We start from the raw sequence: 23,579 nt of genomic DNA on the forward strand, positions 1-23,579 counted from the left end.
GTGGTTGGAGTCCAGAGGGAGAGGGATGGAGGTATGAAAAGAGGCTGGAGAGGTGGGCAAGGCTAGACCACCCAGGGTCCTTATCCTAAGTGTAATGGGAAACCACACATCAAGGTCCCACTGACTTTCAGAAGAGCTCGCTCTGGCTGTAGGGGGAGGAAGTCAGAGAGGGGACTGGAGTGGGATGGTGGAGAGCAAGTACTTAAATAGTTGTTGAATGAAAAATGAACGTTATACAGTCATTCCTTCCACTGCCGTTTTTTCGCTTTGTGCCATCAGCCTGCGAAAAAAGCAAACAGTTCTTCTATCTTGGATGACCTTTCTTTCTGTTTTGAGTAGCTTCTACCATGTGTCTTCTGCAGATGAATTTCATAAAAACTTTTCACCAAGGCTACTTTTTCCTTCCCTGGACTTCATTGATGGAGACAGAACCATGTGAGTCAGTCCCAATATCGCAACCATCCCCCTCTGCTGATCAGCTCTTCCTTCCTTGGCTCCCAGAGGACTCCTCCCTCCTCCTACAAACAACTCCAGAGCCCGAGGTGACAGGAGAGCGTGGGTGGCCTCTCAGCAGGGCTGTGTCCATGGAAACCAAAGTGTCTGTGGGGGAGCAGAAGGAGGCAGGTGTGCCTGCCGCAGCCTTCTCACCCCACAGGCAGGCCTCCCTAACGACCCCTGGAGGCTCAGCCCTGCCCTGCTCCAGCCCATCCTTGGCTCCTTGCTTCCTCTCATTTCCCATCTCCAATCTGCCAGCCAGTCTTTTGGGCAAAACCTCCAAAAGATAGCCAGGATCGGGAAACGGACTTGGCCCAGTGGTTAGGGCGTTCATCTACCACATGGGAGGTCAGTGGTTCAAACCCCGGGCCTCCTTGACCCGTATGGAGCTGGCCCATGCGCAGTGCTGATGCGTGCAAGGAGTGCCATGACACGCAGCGGTGTCCCCCATGCAGGGGAGCCCCACGCGCAAGGAGTGTGCCCCTAAGAGCCCCCCGGCGCGAAAGAGAGTGCAGCCTGCCCAGGAATGGCGCCGCCCACACTTCCCCTGCCGCTGACGACAACAGAAGCAGACAAAGAAAACAAGACGCAGCAAATAGACACAGAGAACAGACAACGGGGGGGGGGGGGGATTAAATAAATAAATAAAATCTTTAAAAAAAACAAAGATAGCCAGGATCTGACCACATCTCGCCACCTCTTCCGCTTCCATGTGGTGTAAGCCATCTAACTGGTCTGCCTGCTTCTGCCCTTTTCTCTAATCCAAAGGGGGGTCCCTCAGTGTAAAAAGTTGACTTCCTTGTAATGTTCTACCTGTCTTCAGCACCTGGCCCCTCATTACCTGGGACTTCTTTCTCTGACACCTCCCCTTACTCACTCTTCTCTGGCCACATCAGCCTTCCTCCTGCCTTCAACAGGCCAGGTCTGCCACCACCACCATGCTTTTGTACTTGCTGTTTCTTCTTGAACAAGGTATCTACATGGTACTCTCCTCTTTCAGGTCTTTGTGCAAATGTCATTTTCTCTGTGCAGGTTTCCCTCACCACTTTGGCTTAGATGCATCCCCACTCTACCCCTGGAGCTCCCTTTGCCCCTAGCCTGCTCTATTTTTACCATCGTCTGTCGTACCATGGGTTTTACTTTTTCTTTGATTATCGCCTATCTCTAGAAGGTAAGCTTACAAGGGCAGGACTTTTATCCATTTTGTTCATTGTTGTACCTCTAGAGGCCTCCGAGAGAATTTGGCCCCATAGAGATGCTCAGGCAGTCTTTGTGGATTGAATGAATGAATGAATGAGTGAACAAATGAAAGACTGAAGCAGCCCAGGGGCCATGGCTCTGGGCCCAGTCTCTGACTTTGGAGATGACACTCCCCCGTCCTTCCCTTGGCTGCTTCCCCACCCTTATGTTACACATCCCCAGGTTTATCTGGGTTCTCCAGAATTAGATCTTATATATGACCTACCCCAACCCCAGAATGTTACAGAAACACTCTTCATCATTTACAGGGGAGTGATGCGTCCACAGTCCCACAGATGCAACAGAGCTGGACTTGAACCAGGCATACTGATTCCTGGCTTGCGCCCTCCCCACTGCTCTTTTGATCCAGCCCAATGTGTCTTTCTCTTCTTGCACTGGCCTGCATTTTCTATGCATTCTTACCAGTGCATCTATGCTTAGCTATCTGACCTTTCCAACATCATGAATCTGCCTGGAACCCAGGCCTGGCCTCCCCCTGTCTGACTCAAACCCCGGTCATGACGAATACATACCTGAAGCAAAGCCTAAAACAAAACTGTTCAATATATACCTGTAGGAATCTTTCCATTGTCTTATTTCTTTATTACTATTTTTTAAATAAAAAACACATAGTCAGGTATTGGTTTAAAGATGGATACAGAGATGAACAAGACATGGTTCCATTTCTCTCTTTTTTTATTGCCTTCTGCTGACTTTAAATATACGTACTATAAATAAATACTGCAAAGGCCCTCCTGGCTCTTTCTTACCAATACAATCCAAAATCCAGCCAACTGTCCCATCTCCTCCGCAGGCCAAAACACGGAAGTCTGGAGTATCACGGAAAAAGTTCAATCTGGGAAGTAGAAGAAAGTCCAAAATGGTCTTGTTTACTGGGTTGTGGCTGACATTTGACACTCATTGAGTCAGTGTCGCCCTTGTTCCCTGGGAGTAGGCTAAGACCTTGGTTCCTTTCAAGGTTGGAAGGGCCACTTAAGGTTCTGAAACCAGAGCTTCCTAAGCAGTGCCACTGAGTATGGAGGAAATCTTGTAGAAGGAGAATCTGACTCAACACACAACACAAACAGAAAATGGTTTTCTAGAAATTCTCTACTCTTTGTGCACATAGTTTACACATTTTGGCACGGAGATAACCAATTCTCAAAGTTTTGACCTCTCTCCGGTGCCCATGCCTGCTCTGTCCTCACAACCTTCCTTGTGAGATGCACTGATCGGCAGAATTTTCATCCTGTCCTCTGTGTGCCCAGAGTTAAGGGCAGTGAGAGAGCCCTTCTCCCTCTGGAGCTTTAACCCTTTAGAGCAGGGTCCATGGCCCTCCAAAGGGATCTGTGGACAGAGTTCAGAGGGCCATGAATGGGGAAGGGAAAAAATGTTACATTCTTTCTTTCCCTAACTTGTAACTGAAATTTAGCAATTCCTTCAATTATGAATATAGGCAACAAATCAGTTATCAATAATACCTGTGACTTTGTCAGCTTTCAAAAACACATGTATTTTAATGGTTTATTATAGATATGGGAGATATCCCATAATATTATTTATGCTTATTATACCTTTGAATTTACAGTGGGTATTAGACCCACTTCTGGACCTTGTTGTTTAATATACTCATAAAATGCATCTATTTTTATATCACGAAGTTTTGAAAAAATATTTTGTTAACTATTTTTCAGTATAATTAATTTCCTTGGTAATCCTATACATTTCATTAATGCATTGAAAATGTTACTTGGGCCGCTGAAGCTCATACTTCCCCTCTGCCCATCCTGGTGGTCTGACGAGACATCTGGGGCTTTCTGAGCCAGTGATGGACATGTGGACAAATGAACATCTCCTTTCTGCCCTTCGCATGCTGAACTCTGCTCTTCTATAGGAAGTGAATTCTGAAGGCAAGCTCCATTCAGGTGGACAGCTCACATCAAAGATACTCAGGGCACCTCTGTCCTTCATCAATTTAGGATGAAGGAGGTTAAGCCAGAGGACTGTATGTAAGTATGGAAATGCCCTACAAAAAAGTGGGCTGACAGACTTATTTGCGGGCTGCTCAGTTGCAAGGCTGCCTTATACCATACTAATTGGCAGCCATAGTGGCCTTGGTGGCAACTACAGCAGTATAGGTGCACTCTCTTTTGAAATTCGTTTTACTGGTAAATCATGGCAGTGGTGCTGGATCTGCACTCGTGCTTCTTTCTCTTTCACTGGGTCTTGCCCAGGCGTTGCCATAAATAACAGCTTGGTGTCAGAAAACCAAGGAAAGAGACAGATTCCCTTTTTAGAATCCTTACTCTTGCCCTTCTGAGGGGTCTTGCTGAACTCAGGGTAGAAATGACAGGTCAGGAGTTGGACAAAGTGGCTGTGTGCTGGCAAAGCCCAGCCCAGTGTGTGCAGGTCCTAGGGCAAGGCACCAAGACAGTGCTGGGGCTGGCCAGTGGATGACTCCAGGGCACTGGCCTCTGACTGGTAAGGAGCCCCGTCTTTCCTTGCCTTCCAGCCCTGGTGCTGGAGGGGCCTCTGATTACAGGGACCCAAGATTTATTACGATAGCCACTAATTCAAAGACCAGCTCCTCCCCCCAGACACCGACAGGTAACACAGTCAAGTTGCAAAGGGGGTGCCTAGTCCCCTCCTTGCCCTCTCTATCTTCAAATAGTCAATAGGCAAGTGGCAGGAGGAGACGGGCCAAGGGGAACTTTACAATGTCCAAATTGGGTAATCTGGAAAGGAATAAAAGTAATTTCATTGAATATAAGACTGTCTTGGTCCTCAAAAGACCCCCACAACAGAACACACAGAACTGTGAGTCCACTGTATAGATTTCTGAGCTGCTGACTGACAGAAAAAGAAAACTCCTTCCTCTTTCCTGATTAATTTACCAACCTACCCTTCCTGTCAATCAAATGAATGATACATGCAGCTTTTCCCTCTTACAAAATCAACATCTTTTTCTGGGAGAAGGTACAAAAAGCCACTTCCCAGAGTTATTGTATGGGTGTTCCTGAACATCTCCGGGAGGATATGAGAAAAAGAAGAGGCAGGGAGTAAAATGGCAGAAATGATGGGTCTGAAGATGAAAGAGACAAAAAAAGGTAGTTTCTTCAGAGATAATAGGTGGAAAAAGATGTAGGAAGAAAGATTGTCGCTCCATACCCTGAAGTTGGCCCTCCATTGTCCAGGTTGAAAACTTGTTTGGGGTTGAGCAGATAGTGGAATTTCCGAAGAATTCTACAGGAAGTAAAAGAGAGAGATAGAGAAGGAGAATATCACCGTGAGAAGCCACAGAGGGTGAACACCTTTGAAGCCCATCAATTGTGGGAACAAGGGCCCATTCAAATCATAAAGGGGAGAAGATTGCACACAGGTCTGCCGGATTCTGAAGTCCCAGGACTACCTGGCATCGTCCATGTCCTTATCCTCTGGTTCAAGGCTGCCCCGCCATGTAATACTTTAGCCCCCACCCCCAGGAAATGGGGCAGAGAAACCCAGAGACCAGAACTTCCATTCTTCTACAGCTTTTTCTCTATGGAGACCTCTCAAGTGCTCCCCGTATTCTAGGTAGTACAATTCTAATTCTGCCCCTTATGGGGTACGCAAGGGTGTTCTGGGATCAGAAGGAAATGCAGGAGGTGGGATGGGGGCAGGGGAGAGCTGAGGGACAGTGACCATGTCTAGGCTTGGTCAGTGAAGGAGGGTGTCCTGCCACCTGGACTGGAGTATCGTCCTCCTCATTTTCACTGTGCCTGTTATTGTTTTTCTAACCTGGATGCCAGGTCACCATGTTATCTGCTCATTACTCCAGAGCTGAACAGGACTGGAGGCAGAAGCTGCTTTGCCATATTCTCCTGCTTTCCTCTCACTCTGCTCTATAGCCTCCATCCACCAATGTGGTGGCTGCTTTAGCTTCTTATGGGTGGGGATAGGCCAGGAGGTCCCAATCAGGTGAGTCCTGCCACATCTCTTAAAGCAAGAAAGACATGGTGGACTAGGGGAAACAGGCACCTCAGAGCTTGGTCTGATCCTAGAAGCCTTAATTACAGCTCATGTGACAGGCACTGACCCAAGTGCTTTATTTCTTTTCATCCTACAACACTATGAAAGCGAAATTACTACTCTCTCCATTTTCCAGAGGAGGAAGCTGAGGCAGAGGGAGGTCAAGTCACTTGGACCAGGTCACATAAAGTGGTAAATGGGAGGGGTGGTTTGGACTCAGGTCCGCCTGCCTCTGCAGCCCACTGTGCTATGGTTGAGGAGAGCACAGGGCCCCAGTGAGGCTGTCCTAGCCCTTCCACTTTGAAATAGAAGAGAACATACCTTTCTCCTTGTCTCCCTCCACTCTTGGGGTTCACCAAGACCAGCAGGGGGTGGGTCCCTGGGGTGGGGATGATCTTATACTTGAAAGATAAAAGAAAAATAAATTAGCTCTGTTTTGTCCAATAGCAGGGTTGAGATGAGAGTTGAAGCTAAGCCAGCTTCTCAGAGAGGTGCAAGGGAAGCAGCCCCAGTCTGGAGGAGAAGAGGCTGGGGAGGCAGCTCTTTGTCCACTGGCTGATTTTTCTGAGGGGCTAAACTGCTAAGTGTCTCCAGTTTGAGTGGCCTTTAAGTAGTGTTGATGGTGACAGGGGTTTGAGAACATGATCAGAGATGGGGCAATAGTGCCATAGCTTTAACTTATTCAACACTGGTGTGGAGTTGTGCCCACAGCACAACAATAGATTTTGTGAAGAATCCAAGTGAATATGATCTTCGAAGGTATGACCATCTGATTACACATATAAGCAAAACAATCCTCATGGAGTTAATCATCACTTCTACTCTGGCACCTTCTAAGCCTACATTTCCAGCCCCAGTTTTCCTCCTGAGCCCTGGCCCCACATTTCTTTACTGTCTAGTAGGCACTTTTAACTGGATGTCTCCCCATCAGCACAATATGCCCCAAACATGAGCTACCTTCTTTTGCCATAAAGTGAGCCCTGGAATGCCCCTCTCTTGCTGGTAGCCTCTCTCTACACCTGCACAGTCCCCCAGCTGCCAGGCCTCCCCCACTCCCCACCCCCAGATGGGGCCTACACACGGCCCCACCCAGTTCCTTCTTCCCATAATACCACGTTGGACATGCCACTCCTCTCAGAAACCTTTAGTGGCAACCCGCTACCCAGGGGATAAAATCCACCTCTTCACTTGACATTCAAGACGCTGCCAGTCCAGGCCCATCACTCTCCATTCCTCCTAGTGCCCGGCTGCCGTGCCGGCCAAGTCGTGGTCTTCATCCTGAGTCAGTCTTGTGCATTTTCTCAGGTGCCTTTGCTCACACGCTTTTCTCCTACTCTGTGGCCTGACATGCCTACTTCCTCCTTTACAACATCTTCAAATACTTCTTGTCCATCAAGGCCTGGTTCAAGTGCCACCTCCGCTTTGAGGTTTTCCTTGATGACTGCAACTAAAACAACTGTGCCAAAAATGTGTATTTTGTTCTTGTTTGCTTTACTTTCTTAGGTAAATGTCTCAAAACCTCATCTGATTATAAATGCCACAGGAGGGAGGTGGGAGCATGTGTATGACCCTCCTCCTACTAAGGACCCCCAAAGTACTAGACACAGGAGCGGGTGCTCAGTATTTGTGGACCTGCTGAAGAATACATGTAGTATGAAGCAGAGTGCATCTCTGTATCAGTGTCTCTTCTTTTCCAGATCGCAAACTAAAAATCCATTAGACACAGTTCCACCTTCTTTGAAAAGGACGGAAGCCTTCCTGATGACTTCCTAAGAACTCTCTTATTTGCTCAGAGTGACTGCCTATGTGACATGCAGAAGCATCTTAGAGCTGGGGTGATATTCAAAATATTGCATGACTAGTACAGCAAGGGCATGATCCCATCAGAACAGGTGCCATCAACCTGATGAATGCCCATTGTAAGCAACTGGTATACCTCAAAGGTATGATCCACCTGACTTTATGTTCTAGGTGTCTAGAGCTTTCCCACCTATTAAGGATTTCCCCATCATTATCTCATACATTTTAAATTTCAAAGCATACTAGTCTGCATATTCTTGTATAATCTTACAGATGGGCAGTGTAGGGATTGTTCGACCCCTTTTTAAACAAGTAAATTTAGTTAAGAGGCAGAGGGGAGGAGGGCCCCTTTACCTATTTCTTTTTCTAGTATTCTTTGTACCTCACCCGGCCATCTTTCTAATGTTTCCTGGAACTTTGTGGAAGGCACAAAGAAAAGATGTTCATTTGTGAATCCGAGTAAAAAACCAAACTGATGGGTTCTTAGATATACATTCAAAGATTAAGAGGAACTTTTCATATCTGGTTAGCCTTCATTTTGGCAGATCATGTTCTGGGGACAGTTTGGCAATCTTGGAAAACCCATTGTCTCTTTTTAGGCCACACTTTTGTTATTATTTAAGAGGTTTGCAAATGGAACTTTAATGTAATTTGTTCCTAAGGCAGGCAACAAAGCTAATTAGGTTGGCAGTGGGATCTGTCAGTCCCCCTTCTCATCAGTTGTGTCCAGTGTGGCCATCAAAGGTAATTCCAGAGACCAGAAATAAAGTGTCCTTCTGCTTAGTGCAACTGATCAGAAGAGAAAGCAAATGATGAATGTATTTCTCTGGAACCCAAAGTCTGTCCTTCCTGCAACAGCCTTGGACTAACTTCTAACAAGTGATCCAGATTCAGGTTAGCGTGAAAGTAGGTACCTGCATGACAATTTCGCCCTTGGCTGCCACACTGCCATCTGACTTTCCTCCTTGCCTGTCCTGTGAGAAGAGAGGAAAAACAAGATCTTTTGAAAAACAAATAGCTAATAAAAAGAAAGAGATCAGAAGCAAAAACAGAAAATTAGAAAGGTTAGGGCTTTGCACCTCTAAAAGGGAAGGTTCCTCTGTGGGTTTTTCCAGGGCTTCTGTCATACTTATTCTCACTTTAACTCTGAAATACTGGTAAGAGACATGAGGGAGTCAACACTGAACTTGGCAGAAATCTGGTGTGTTGATTTAGAAGTTTGTGCTCCGAGAAGGAAGGTGTTAGGTCTGGCTTCTCTGCTGTGCCCTATCTAATGTGATATTGAGCAAGTCAATTTTCTTGCTTTTGTTAGTTTTTTCAAAGTATATTTTTTATCTTGTTAAGGCTTATCTCACATAATGTAAAATGCTCAAGTGTAGCTAGAGCTAGAGGAAGTTTTGCATGTATATATGACCTTGTAACTATGTCCCCTTCAAATATAACCCTGTTCTGACTTCTGGCACCATATGGATTTTGTCTGCTGTTTGAATTTCCTATAAATGAAAGCAAAAGCATGTCTTTTTTTTAAAGTCTAGATTCTTTTACTCAACCCTATGACTTTGAGATTCTCTGTGTTTTTGCTTCTAGCATAGTTTGTTCTTGTATAGTGGAATGTATTACCCCATTATATGAATATACCTCAATCTATTGATACATTCTCCTGTCAATGGGCATTTAGCTTTGTTTTCAGTTTTTGGCTATTATGAACAATACTGCTGTAAACAGGCTTGTACATATCTTTTGGTGGAATAAATACTCATCTCTCAGGTAGATTTAGAAGATAGGAATCATTGGGTCATAGAGTTTGTATATTTTCACCTTAGTAAATACTGCCAAAAGGTTTTCCGAAGGGGTGATTTTCCTTAGGTTTTTCATGAGAAAGGAGCGGCTGGTTGAGTCAATGGGGAGATGTGAGGATTCAGTGATATCTGGCAACATCTTTAAGATGGGAAGAAGAGAACAGTTAAAATGTTCAGTCCTTGGTTTGAAAGAGGAGTCTTCAACATAGGAGCCCTGAGAAAATTTCAGGTGGGGAAGAAAGGAGTTTAAGTTTGCTGTGTTTTCATTTTCAAATGGGGCTAAGACACTGCAGTGGCCATCCTCAAGGCAGAGGGAGATCTGTGCCTGGACTTAGGGGAGAGGGGCCTGGGGAGAGGGGCCTGGGGCGCTTGCCTCATGCAGGTGGAGAATGCGGATCCTTGGGCTGTGTTCTGCCCACAGGGTACTCAGGAAGGATGTGTTTTCCTCAATGGGCCAGTTCGTCAGATTCTGGAGGCCAGCCCCAGGAACCAGTTCAGTCAGAGAGGTTCTCTCTCACATCTGGCTGGGGCAGCACTGACCTCTTTTAAACTTGTGGGGAAACATAAACCCTAAGAGTTTTCTGGGGAAGCCGCCTGAGGGAAGCAAATGCCTGATGCTGCCTACATCTGAAACAGGAGCTGGGAAGCCAGAGGCCTTGCAGGGGCGGGAGCACTTACCCGAGTGATGGGGCATATTGAGGTGGGCAGCAAAATATGGTCTCTGAGTTCCCCACCATCACACAGTGTTGACAATTCACATTTTCGGTGAAACTGGAGAAAAAAGTGAAGATGAGAGTGAGTGAAAGTGATCAAGGAAACTTCAAGCAGGAGTCTGGAGGTTTACTGGGGAGGCCAGTTATTTAGCACTTCCAATCCCGATGAACCGCTGGCTCTGGCAGGCTCGCCTCTGCATGTGTGTGTGGTTGGAGGTGCTGAACAGGCTGTGGGCAGAGGCAGGAGACCAAAGCACTGCCCATGACAGCTGGAGTGAAATGATTGCGAGCAGGTCTGCGGTCCTGCAACTTGGCACTACCCTGTGCATTTGGAGCCCCTTTGGATATTTGGTTCCAGGCTCTGAGACTCAGAGAGGAAGGAGGTGTTGTTGAACAACTCTTGGGTGGCTGGAATAAACCCCATGACTCAACCTCTGCATTTGAGAGCTCTGCCGTGGTTTGGAGACTGAGTTTGCTTTCGCAGGCAGGTGAGGCGGCTCAGTGGCCATTAGTGAGGCTCCAGGTTTCCCGGGGAGAAGTGGACTCTAGCATTTGCTGTGGCTGGTGGCCACAGGGACAGAACTCTGGCCACGCAGCGGGGCTGCTGTAAGAAAGGTGACTTCGGGCAGGTGCCCCTTTCTCTGATTTTTGGGCAGTAGGGACTTGGGTTGATGGCCTCTCCCCCTCAGCGATGGCAGCCTCAGAGGACACCCAGATGAAGGAAGTAGCTGGCCCAGCCACAGACAATGAACTGGTCAGCTTCTTCCTAAGCCTCTCTGGCTTTGCGGGTGCCCTTTCTCGGGGTTTCTCGGGGGATCTTTGGAGACACTGTTAGGTTCAGGGCATTGAACGGGGGCTCTGGAGCCCTCTCCAGCTCGCTGCCTGGCTCTGCTCATGTCCTCTGGCAGGAAGCCCACTGCCATCTTGCCGCAGCTAGAGCAAAAAACAAAAAAACAAAAAACCCAAAACACTGAGAAGAACCAGGGCTATCCTGGGTGCCAACCCACCGTCATCCGGCACCACACGCAGTGCCGCGCGGTGACACTCTGGTAGCACTTGATACTTTTGTGGCACCGGTCACACTTGACGGAGGAGTTCCCTTCCACCCACGCGTGCTGCATCACCTGCGGGAGGGAAGCGGAGGATACCAGGGAAGGCCGCAGAACCACGCCCCAGGGCCCTGGCGGGAAGAGGAGAGTCTGGGAGGAGCGCAGGGAGGGGGTTGTTTCCTGTGCGGTGATGCAGGTTGTTTTGCTGAATTGCCTTGACAGGGTCCCTCTCTGTCTAACTGCCATCACGCAAATCAAGATAGATGAAAAACCACTTGGTCTGTGGTTTAAATAACTTGTTCACCCTGGCAATCAAGCCTCTGAGAAGCATCTTATCGGGTAGTCCATCTGCCTGTCTTGCAGAACTCTCTGCAGAGTGGTATGCCCGTGCGTGCCCTTTTCTGGAAGGCAGCGTAGTGCAGGAAAACACAGAAGGGCTGAGGCTGCAGACCGAACTGGTTGGGGTTACTGACCTCCCTGCAGCAGGGTAACCTTTGGCCAGTTCCTGAACCTCTCTGAGTCTTAGGACCCTCATATGTAAAAATTGGCATTTTAAGTCCCATCTCTGGAGTGGTTGGGAAGATTAAATGAGATAGCACACTTGGATGGCTGCCCTGGCACAGTCCCCTGCCCTGTGGAGCTGCCCACTGAAGGTTTAGTTCCTTCACCCTCCCAACTTCTAGAGGCCAATGGTGCTCAGCCTTGGCTGCCCAGTAGAACCATTTGGGGAACTTCTAGAAGTTCTAATGCCCAGCCCACACTCCAGACCAAATAACTTAGAGTCTCTGGAGTGGGAGCCATCATTAAAATGTTTTAAAGTACCCTGGATTAAGAAGCACTGTAAGAAGAAGTTAGACAAAAAGTCCAAAGGAAATCAGTGAGAATCAGTCCATGGCTTTCAGACCTGTTCCCTGTGGAGCTGGGCACCCGCTCCCTGGCCAGGAAATACCACCAGGGTAGCCCAGGAACTTGGGAAGCAGTGGGAATATGTGTGTCTGCGGTTGAGATGCAGCCAAAGGGACAGTGACTGACCTATGGCACCAATATCTGGAGGCCTGAGCCTTCAGTTCTGCCCTGGAGTTCTACAGAACTTCTCAAAACTTTCCACCAAGATACCTCTAACAGAAGAGGAACCTGGGGACAAATATTAAATATTAAAAATGCATGAAATATTTGCATGATATTATCCATGTTTGTATCAAATAAAAATAATGGTTTTAAATTGCTTAGTGATTAAGATACTTAGCTTCCTCCTGCCCCCAGTGGTTTTGGTAAATTTCCCTTTAGAAATGTCTTATTTACCTGTAGTGTCTCACTTTATGTCACATATCCCTGAGGGTGTAAAGAGCCCAGTCTGCTTATCAATTCGTCATCTACATTGTCACATTGAATTTGCTCTGATTTATTATTGTTTCCATTTTGCAGAGAAAAAAAAAATGGAGGCTTTGGAGAGGTTAAGTGACTGGCCCAAGGTGAGATAGATGATAAGTGGCCCCGCAGGGACTCAGCCAGGTTTTTTCCCTCCGAGTCCAGGGTTGTTTCCCTGACACCACGTTGCCTTCACCATCCTCTTCTGGGGCCTGTTGGCTCTGAAGGCTGTGCAGGTACCCAGCTGGCCCCTCGGCACCTTCCTCCAGGGCAGGGGTAGGGCCTGGGCCCACACTGCACCGTGTGTCCTGGGAGAGCGTTAGCATGGAAGGCGAGTATGGGCGTGGTGCGGGAGGGGGACAGACGGCCATGCGGGGTCTCGGTGCGGCATGCATGCTGGTGCTTGGAGGTGCCCTTCTCGCTCAGGGGCCCTTTTGTGTAGGGCTGGTACCACTCCCTTCTGTCAACCATCTCCTGACTCACATTCCTCCATGGAATCTCCCTCTGCAAGAACTCTAAGTCCCTGTCCCTATTAATTTTAAGGACAACCTATTTCCAGACTCAGTGAACAGTAGCACCCATGGCCAAGTTGGAAACCCAGGAGCCATTCCTAACCTCCTCCCCTCTCTCATGGCCTACATCCTGATCACCAATCCCTGGTGGCATGACCTCCAAATTCTCCCTCAAACTTCTGCTTCACTTCCTATTCCTTAGCCTGAGTGGCAGGTAGAAATACCTAGCCAGAATGACCTGCTATCACATTAGGCAAGGACCACAACAGTGAACCTATCAGAGCACAGGGGGTGAATGTGCCCCCCCCCCCCCAGCTCATGCCCTCAGCCCTGTACTATCTTTTCCCTGAATTATTGGAAGAGTTTCTCTCTCCCGTCTCTCTCCTGTACCACGTCAGAGTCAGAGTGATTAACTCAATTTGCAAACCCATTGATGCTATTCATGTGTTCAAAGCTATCAGTGTCCCCCTAGCTGTACAGGAAACTCCGCCCCAACTGCTCAGCTGGCCTCACAAGACTCTCCGCCAGCTGGATTTGAGCTCATCGCCTGCCACTTCCCTTTGAGCAGCTTCTGTTCCAGCCACACCCCACTAAGTGTAGATTCCAGAATAGCCAAATTTCTATGCATTTGCACATGGCTCCTTCTGCCTGGAGGGCTTGTCCTCCATAACACCTTGTAAAGTCCTGCAAATTTTGGTTCAAGCCTCAACTCAAATGCCACCTCCTTGTGAAACCTTTCCTGACTTCCTCCTTTGTGCCTCAACTGTATGTTCCATATAGCCCTAGTAGAGTACATACCTCACTGCTTTATTCTTTGTTTGCATGTCTGTCTCACCCTCTAGACTGCACAGTTCTTATCATCTGTCTACCTCCTAGCACAGTGCCTGGCACATGGAAGGCACTGGGGAGATGCTGAATGGAGGGATGAATGGGATGGTTTAGGGTGGTCCTCAAGGCAGAGAAGGGTCTGGATAAAGCTCTCAAAGCCCCTTTCTGGCCAGGAGTCTGTGGTGATGGTCATGTTGCCTGGGCATTGGCATGCACTAGAACAAGGCAATAGGTATCACTAACCTCGCCACCCCTTTTGGCTTTCGAGTATGTTTTCACACACCCAGGAATGTTTTTGGATACACAGCGTTCATGTACAGTGTATTTACAGTCTGAAAAGAAAAAAAAAAAAGGATAGCACTTGTGAATGAACACCTAGTAAAGGTCCCATCATGCCCCCAAACCAGCAAAAAAGCCTTTGCCTCCCTCTAGGTGCCCAGTCAGGGCCAAGGGACATATGGAGCTGGCCTTGCCTGGTGGAATTTCAAAACAGCCTCCTGCTGTTCACTGGGAAGGGAGCGCACGCTTATGTCCCGACATCCTTCTGTACTCCTCCGCTCCCCTGCACTGCGTGAATGCATCAGTAGGAACATAAGGGGTGGGGCGTGAGGAGTGCCAGGGCCAGTGTGCTATGGCAGGGATGCTGGTGCCTGTGTAGAAGGGACAGGGGTCTTTGCGTCTAGGCAGGCCTGGGCCTGAATGCTACCTCTGCCATTTGTAACTGCCCGTAGGGCCTTGGGTAAAGTGCTTCACCTCTTTTAAAACTTCAGGGTTTTCTGTAAGGTGGGAATAAAATTGCCTCTTTTTGGAGGGCTTTTGAAGGGTTAAATGAGATCATCTGTAAAGTACCATGTGTCTGGGTCAGAGTCACCATTCCATAAATTATTATTGCTACTACGATGATGATGACTACTACTTACCAATATGCAAACAGCAGAGGCCCAGAACTTAATAGAAATGAGACTGGGTCTGTTAATAATTAGGGGAGAGCTGGAGTTGAATGGATGCTGGAAAGATGGGCAGACCCCTTCTTTACCCTTTCGGTGGACACCTGGCTAAGCTGTGCTAAGAAGAATGTCATGGCCAAGGTTGCTTGCTGCCTACCTCACATGTGCATATTAGACGAAACACTTTGATTGCCTGGACCACCCCAGAAGGCCTCCCTGGAGCAGCAGCTCCCCATCTCTGGTGGGTTAGGACCGAGTGTCTGCTGTCTATCCCGAGGTAGTTGGCAGGACTTGTGCATCACACACCCTGGCCTTGTGAGCCTTGCTGCTGTAGCTTCTCCTCCCTTTCCCCCTGATCCCTGCATCCACTTTCTTTCGTATACCACCTCTTCTTTTTCCTCCCTCTCCATCTTTTCCTCCTTGTTCTCTTTTCCAGTCTCCCTTTCTCATTTTCCTCCTCTCTCTCACATGTGTTTTTCTTTTTTTTCCCTTTCCCCTCTGGCTTTCCTAAATGGATTATAAATGAAACAAATGTGTAGTTTTCATTTCCATTGTAATTACAGAAATAGTTTTATATTGCTTATTAATTTAAAAAAGAACAGATTCCTCTGACCACACCTAAAATAAACATCCACTAGGAAAACCCAACTAAAATTAGTACTATATACTTTTTAACTGTGTGTATACCGCAAAAGCTTTTTTTTTTCCCCCTAGGAGCTAGTGTTCCATAGTAGAACTCGACAATAGGAAAATACTTGTCAATTGACTAGGGTGGAGCAAAACAGGACATGCAGGCCTAGCTTTATTCCCCATATTGGAGTAACATGGGATGACCCTAAAGTTAGTAAGCAGAAATACTATGATTTTCTCTGGACTGGCTGAGCAAGGTGCAGAGGAAGAGAGCTCCTGGGGGAAAAGGGTTGAAGGAAGTTCACTCACAAACACAGCATAGGCCTTGCTTCCGCACTCCCATCAGCATGATGTGGCAAAAGTTGCAGTAGGTTGGCTTCTTGAAATGCTTCATAGTCCAGGCGTGCCTCCCGTCCCCTTTGGAGGCCTGCAGGGGAAGCAAAGGGATGAGCTCTTGAGCAGGCAGCCCCAGGCTTGCTTTTTCTTCCTTTTTCTAAGTATGACTCTTCTTATATTTGGAAGACAAGACATTCGTTTATTTTACTGTCTTTAGGACTCCCTTATAAGAAATACAAACTAAAAGAAAATTATTTGTGTGTGTGTTTTCTAAAATTAGCCAATATTAAAAACTAGGTATAACTGAGCAGGAGTGTTTGTGTGTTTGTGTATGGTGGTGGTGGTAGAGATGATAAAATAAGCCCTTTCTTTCACTGCTAGTGGAAGTGTAAGTCAGAACAACCTGTTTATCTATCTATCTATCTATCTATCTATCTATCTATCTATCTATCTATCTATCTATCTATCTATCTATCTATCTCTATGTGGATATCTATGCAAATATCTACTTACCTACCTAATCTATCTAGGATATTTAAAATGTTTATACCATTTAGACTACAAATTTCCCATCTTGGTCTCATTTCCACTTATCATAAAGAAATAATTGTTAAAAAGAAGATTAGCATTTTTATGCTGTCAGATCTTCAACCCAGCATTTTTAAAAATAATAAGAAAGCTGGAAATATACTAAAAGTCTCAAAATTTTCAAAAGAGAAATTGTGGAATAGCCATATGAATATGAAATGGCATGGAAATATCCTCATGATGCAATGCTAAAATGAAAAAAGCAGAATTCAATCTGATGATATTTTATGATCTAAGTTTTATATAATAAGATCTTTGATGGCACGAAATTTTGACAAACTATTAACAGAGATTAGCTACAGCTGGCAGCACCAAGAATATATTTCACTCTTCACTCTCTGTTTTCTTCTGTATTTTTCAAATTTTCTACAATGAACAAGTACTAGTTTCATAATCAGGAAAAAAAGTTTCACAAAAACAATGTACTTTTCTTACTAACTTTCCACACAAAGGTAAAATAGTGAAGTGACAGAGACTGACAGAGTTTCCTTCTAAACTTAACAGATCCTTCCCCGTAGAAAAGCCGAGCCTCACACAATCACATACCCTCCCTGCAGGGCTCACCTTCTAGCCCTGGGAGCACAGCCTCTTGAGGCTGTGGCTGCAGGAACGTCCCTCCCCACACGCTCTCCTTGCCCCTCCTCTTAGGCTCTATCTCTAAGAGCAACACTCTCAGGCTGGTCCTCAGTCAAAAAAAATCTACTGTAGTTTAGGTGGTGAAGGGTGACAGGACAGAGTCCAACATGCCAGACTTCAAACCCGACTCTCACCTGCATCTGGGCTTGCCACTGCAGTCAGACCTGTGCCCAGACTTTGCTGCTTATGCTCGCTAGAGAAGTCCACGTTCTGTTCCAAATGCTGGTTTCCTCCTCTGGGCCAGGTTTAGCTCCTTTCTCACTACCTCAGCGCCTGCTTCTTCCCACCCCAGTGTTTTGTGGAATTAAAGCTTTTTTATCTAAGGCTCTCCACTTTAGTAATTGGATTTGCTAATTGATGAACTGCGTCATCAAAAGATCAATTCATTCATTCATTGGACAAACATCAATCTCTAGAGTTTTTTTGTAAGAATTCAATGAAATGATGTAAGTAAGCTGTGAGTCCAGTGCCTGACCCTTTGTCAATTCAAACTTATTAATTTCCTACTCAGTGCCAGACACTGGGGAACACAAAAATGACTTGAGTGTTTTCTCACATGTAAGGATGTGGACTTACTCCTATTTTCACTATGAAGAAATGGAGATGCAGGGGAGTTGTGTAAATAGTTATATAAATAGCCCAAGATAATAAAAGAAGCCATTGTCAAACTGGAGTCTCTTGCTGGCCTCAGAGCACAAGCTCTTCCCACACTCCCTGCCTCCACATACCAGGGTTTGTCTTGGACTGAAGGGAAATTAACAACACTCTTCAGTAGACCTGGCTTCTTCATGTAGTCTAGAGGACTGTTATTTTAGATGAAATAACTGAAAATACTTTTTTGATTTTTTAAATGCAAAGGGAACCAGTTAGCTGATTCCCCCCTTTTCTGCTACCGTTTTCATAGAGTGAGAAATCAGAAGCATGGATCCTGGCTTGGGCTAAAGTAACATTTTTGCTTGGGTTATAGCACCATCATGTGGCTTTTCGTTTTTGTACACTGGAGGCAGCAAAGTGTGCGCATAATCGTCCTTCTTAGTGTATACCAGGATTTTATGTCCTTGCTAGAATTTCACTGGCAGATGGATTGTTTCCTGTGTATCTAATTCAGAGATCCTCAGTCTTTTAAGTGGCCTTATATGGGTTTTGAAAAAGGCACACAAGCAATAGGACTTTTATGACACTGAAGGCTGCTTTTTCTAGAACCCCAAATATTAAATGCAAAAAACACTGACAATTTAGTATACAAACATAAATGCACAAAACTTCTGATTAATACAAACTAAATTTGCATTTGCTTTGTGTTTGCCACTTTTCTGATGTGAATTATAGCGTTTTGCACAGCTGACTTTGTACTGTGGGGAAACACTGGGGAGATTGTTGAAGAAATAGCCTGACTCTACCACACCAGTCATTTAACTGTGGATCCTCTCCATGCAAAAAGTTGATAGCACTTGGACCTCAGCAGAGAAAGCAGTAATTGGATCCTTGTGATTAAATGCACCACCTCTATTCTCATGTTTCTGAGAAAAAACAGGTATATTGGAATGCCACCCAAGCAGAACTTCCATCTTTGATCCAAATATAATCCGGACTGAGTACTGATAGCAGAAATCATCTTATTTATCTTTGCACCTCCGGGTCCCAGTCTAGGTGTGTGCATGGTAGGTTCTTCATAAGGAATTGTTGAATGAGAAGTTTGATGTTACTGAATATGAGGGATGGCTTCCGGTATTAAATAGGTGTAGGGAAGTGGATTTGGCCCAACAGATAGGGCGTCTGCCTACCACATGGGAAGTCCAAGGTTCAAACCCAGGGCCTCCTGACCCGTGTAATGAGCTGGCTCACATGCATAGGGGAGCCCCGTGTGTAAGGCATATGCCCCATAAGGAGAGGTGCCCAGCGGGAAAAAAGTGCAGCTGCCCAAGAATGGTGCCGCACACACAGAGAGCTGATGCAGCAAGATGACGCAACAAAACGAGACACAGATTCCGGGTGCTGCTGACAAGCATACAAGTGGACAGAGAAGAACAGAAGAACACACAGCAAATGGACACAGAGAGCAGACAACGGGGGGGAGGGGGGGGTGGTAAGGGGAGAGAAATAAAAAATAAATCTTAAAAAAAAAATAGGTGTATATCCTTGGCCAACTATCTTTATCTCTCTGGGCCTCAATTTGTAAAATGAAGACGATGGACAAGAGGATCACAAAGGTCTTTTCCAGCTCTGATTTCTGAGGGTTCTAATAATGAGAAGGGAGATGTTTGGTTCCCAAGTTATATTTAGGGCTTGGAAAAAACTGGACTTTAGTGTTGTAGATGAAAGCTCAGGTTTAGTCCTAAACTGCAGACATGTAATATGGAGACATGACAGCTGACCTTCCTGTTCTGTTCCTCTCTGTGACATTTTGGTAATCTCAAAGTGGCATTGTCACACAACCTGTACAACTGTCCTGGCCAGTGCTTACTGCCACCACTTGCACTTTTAGTTTTATTCTTCCCTACCTCATGTAAGGAAGTTAGCTAATCCGGCAAACAAGCAGAAAATGCAGTAACTGACTAGATTAGACACTAGCCATATATAACCATTGATTCTGCCTGAAGCCCCTACATGTATCTCCTGCTCTGATCAAATTGTGAGATTTTTCCTAACATGCCCTGAACTTTCTTTCATTTGGGTCTTTGATCAAGTTCTTCTCTTGTCACAAACTCATTTCTACCATCTTCTACCAGCCAACTCATACCCATCCTTGAGAGATACCTGAAATTTCCTCCTAGGTTCCTGCCACCTGATCTTTATTTCAAGCATGGGATCCCAAAATCCCATGCATCCTTCAGGGGCAGGTCAAACACCTTCTAAGTTTCTTTCCTGCTGGTCTTCACTCCCAAGTGTGGAATGTTAGAAGTGCAGGATCTTTGGAATCAGGCACAAATCCCAGCTCCTCCTTTTGCTCCTTAGCTCAGAATCTCAGTTTCCATCTGCATAAATCGGGTATAAAAATACCTATCTTATGTGATAGTTTTGGTTGTTAATAAGATACCAGGTATGAAAGCCCCTGCCCCCAAAGATCAGAATTCCTTCTTCCTTTTTTCCTTTTTTCCTTCTCTCTCTCCTTCTTTCCTTCCCCAACCTTCTTAGCATTTTTTAAACTTAATTTGTGGAAAAGAGGGAATTCCTTGAAATTTTGTGCCCTTTGCTGGCTGAGTACAAGCTTTTTGAGGGTAAGTTCTATATCTTTGTGTCCCCTCACAGCTAATAATTTTGTAAATGTCTGTTGAATGAACTAATACATTTCAGGCTGTAAGAGGTAAAAAGGAATGAGGAATAGAGAAGACTCTCAGGCTGGCATATAGTGCATGGAGTGTCCATTGGGAAGCCTGGGGCAGAAACCAAGGCTATGTATAGATAGTAACTTCCACATGGAGCCCAATGTTCCTAAAAGATAAGAAGTCTTTCAACTTGAGCTTACTAACTTACAGAGTCATCCATCCCCAGGAGGACCAGCAATGGGATAGTGGTCATCCCTCCATGGACCCATTCCTTTAGAGACACAAAGCCGTCCTGGTCATAGTCCATACCTTGCAACATCTCCTTCAATATCTGGAATTCAAAGAGCAACAGTTGTCCATTCTCATCCTCAACTTTTCTGCATCCCTTCTGCCCTCTGCTTTCTCTTTGGTCCTGCATTATGTGTTGTGTGTTTTATCCAGTCTGCTCTTATTCTGAGTGAGAAGAACAATGAAGGAGCAGACTGGGTGAGAGGGTTCTAGGCGGGGCTTTGCCCATCCTGACTGTGTGGCCTTGGACATGCCACCCAAACACTCTGGGTCCTGGTTTGCTCATTTGTAGAATGGAAATAATATTGCTATATTTGCAGGATGGTAGAGAAAATGTATATAGTTTCTGATAATACCTGACATATAGGAGTACCAAAATGTAATCATTACTAGTAGTATTGTCTGTTGATTAAACAAATCTCTATAAAGTTCATTCTAGCTCTAACGTCTTTGATCTATAAACCTCTATTATGAAAATTTAGCTCTGGTGAAATGGTTAGGTGGAATTATTTCAATTATGTTCATACTTTTCCCTGCTGCTTACAATTTTTTCTATCAGAGAAGCGGAAGGTCAAGGTGTAGGATCCCAGAGAAGATGAGTCTGGGAGAGCCAGTTAACATTTGCATCCAAGTTCTGAGTGTATCCCAACCTCATCTTGGAAGCTCACTTGGAAGTCATACCATACTTATGGAAACTCACAGGCCTTAGCTCTGTGGGATCCCACTCCAGGTACTGGGCAATGTGTAGCATTTGGTTGACAATGCGATCCATTTCCTGGAAAACAACAGGGGGAGAAAACAATTGAAGATGTGTTTATAAGAACAAGACTCAAAATCAAACCCAGTGGGAAAAGAGGCAGGGCAGAATGAAAGAAATAGCTGGTAGCTTTCTTGAGAAGCTAGCTCCCTTTCCTTCCACCTTGGCCACAAATCTCATTGGAGAGTAGATGCTCACAGGAAGCACAAAGCATGGATAAGCCAGAGGTATGCAGAAAGCTCCCTGAACACTGATCTCCTCATGGACTCACCTCCCTTTCCTTTGAATTGGAGAGCACAAAAAGAAGGATTCCTGTTTTCTCCTTCAGCGAGATGTAGCTCCCATGAATATTTACAAACAAAGGTAAGCGTTTGCTCTTCCTTATCATTCCTCATCCCATAGCTTTAGCAACTTGGGATCCATTTACATCCAGCAAGAACCATTTTCAGTTGGATGGAGAGCTACGGTATTGATCCTAGCTCAGGCACTGTGATTTAGAGTCTTTTTGCAGCTCCTCTCTTCTCTTTGTCTGGACCTGTGTCCGTGAGTCCATGAGCAGGTAATTCATGTGAAGTGTATTTGCCTGATGAGTGCACCTTTTGATACTAAAACTAAAATTGTTGGGTGATAATGAATCGATGTGCTAAGAGACCCACTGAAACACACCTAGATTGAGGAGGTATTTAATACCAAAGTGTGGATCACTTGGGTACCTTCAAAGATGTTTATAATAAGACTGCTTTGGTAACACACTGGTGAACTGAAGCAGGGTTCAGAAATGTTATCTGTACCACATAGAATGCAGGGTCAAAACCAGTAAGGTGAAACCCAACAGAGATTTAAAAAACTAATAAATATTTCATTCAAATTTTAAAATAGTCCATTGTAAAACTGAAGAATGGAACAGTAGAAGGAAGTAAGGAGATGGGCAGAAAGGTGTGTGTGAGAGCAAGTACACACACACACAGACACTTTGATCTTCCCTGAACTTGTCAGGTTAGTTGCACTCATCGTGTGGACATAGACTTTTGTCAGTTACTTCTGTATGTATCCCCAGAGATTAGAGCAGTGTCTGATATATGATAGACATTCAATAAATATGTGTTGACCAAATGCTTGAGAGACTATGATTCCCTGGTTGTTTCCTAGCATGACCCATCCCACAGCATTGCATTATGGTTGTAGGAATCCCAGAGAGGCACCCTGACCTTTAGAGGGCCTTGGGGTGGCCATCAAGTGGGTGTGTTCTGTTCCTTCTTCCCTCCCTTCCTGCCTCCCTTCCTTCTTTCTTTTTTTCCAGTCTGACTCACTGGCATCCACCTCAGCCTCAGAGCCTTCTTTTTAGTGAACCCCAACTCTAACATTGCCAGCCATGAGGACAGAGCCTGCCTGACTCTGTCTTCTTTCTCCGTCTTCTCCCTTTTCCATCATTCCTTTTACTCCCTGATCCCTGACCTATCTCTGCCTAATCCTGGGGAGGGGAGGGATTCTCAGGCTTTCTCAGGTACAATGGGAAGGGATCATGTGCCCAGAGAAGAACCAGACTACCAGAGCTAGTGTTCTGGGGTCTGAGAGGAAGCCAAGGGTGATGCTGAAACATAGCAGCAGCAACCCTCCTTTCTCTTGCCCACTTGCTCTGGTCTTGCTGATTCCACTGCCTGCTTCCCCTCTGTCTCTGAGCCCCAGCAGGAAATTGAAGAGGTAATTTCTAAACTGCTTGGGAAATTAAAGTAGATGAGATGCTAAAATACCTCCCCACTCTCAGACTGTATGATTCTGGGCTTCTGGAACGAAATGGCATGTTGGAGTTTACCCTCTTCAAAGTTCACTCTTTCAAAGTAGAAGGTAGAGGGAGGGTTCTACTCAGACTTCTGCAGCCTTTATTGGGACATTGCTATTCCTATAAAGATGGAATGAAGAGTTTTCAGACTCTTCCTCTACCAGCTCCTCCCTCCCCCAACCTTTCTCAGGCACAGGAGGGCTATATGAAGAGAACTTACCTTTTGGTCCAGGAGACCATTTTCATCCGAGTCATAGAGACGAAACATGACTGCAAGAAATACAGAGGTGAGGCTTGTGGTGTCCTCCAGAAACCAGTGATAGACTGAGGTTCTGATGCCACCAAGTGCTTAGATCAGTTTTGCTTATCATTGGGGCAAAGGCTGTTGCAGTCAGCTCACCCACCCTCCAGAGAGGGTAGGAAGAGGGAGCAAAGCAAATCACGTGGCTTCCAGGACTGTCTAACCAATATCTCAATGGCTGGTGAGAGCCAGGTCACGAGTGGGATCCCCGTGGAGAATGCACACCTCTCAGCAACACT

At 45.8% G+C, this 23,579-nt stretch overlaps 1 protein-coding gene across 18 annotated transcripts in view; it reads right to left on the minus strand.

Moving 5' to 3' along the window:
* DGKG (diacylglycerol kinase gamma) overlaps positions 1-23,579 on the minus strand; it is a 219,183-nt gene that overhangs the window by 110,770 nt on the left and 84,834 nt on the right. For 8 of the 18 annotated variants that reach the window (XR_002793276.3, XM_023583189.2, XM_023583190.3 and 5 more), the window contains 12 exons: positions 23,260-23,309; positions 21,203-21,277; positions 20,423-20,545; positions 15,698-15,815; positions 14,055-14,143; positions 11,062-11,178; positions 10,020-10,112; positions 9,361-9,480; positions 8,457-8,516; positions 6,064-6,143; positions 4,903-4,977; positions 2,505-2,590 (listed from right to left, as the gene is read on the minus strand). Coding sequence is in view for 17 of the 18 variants with exons in the window: in XM_023583189.2 (XP_023438957.1) it covers positions 2,505-2,590; positions 4,903-4,977; positions 6,064-6,143; positions 8,457-8,516; positions 9,361-9,480; positions 10,020-10,112; positions 11,062-11,178; positions 14,055-14,143; positions 15,698-15,815; positions 20,423-20,545; positions 21,203-21,277; positions 23,260-23,309 (1,086 nt within the window). In the remaining variant the exon portion in view is untranslated. The remainder of the gene's footprint in view (positions 1-2,504; positions 2,591-4,902; positions 4,978-6,063; positions 6,144-8,456; positions 8,517-9,360; positions 9,481-10,019; positions 10,113-11,061; positions 11,179-14,054; positions 14,144-15,697; positions 15,816-20,422; positions 20,546-21,202; positions 21,278-23,259; positions 23,310-23,579) is intronic. The other 10 variants (XM_023583192.3, XM_058295500.2, XM_012531077.4 and 7 more) reach the window with 3 other exon arrangements.

This window comes from Dasypus novemcinctus, chromosome 4 (assembly GCF_030445035.2).
Source record: "Dasypus novemcinctus isolate mDasNov1 chromosome 4, mDasNov1.1.hap2, whole genome shotgun sequence".
NCBI classification, from domain to species: Eukaryota; Metazoa; Chordata; class Mammalia; order Cingulata; family Dasypodidae; genus Dasypus; species Dasypus novemcinctus.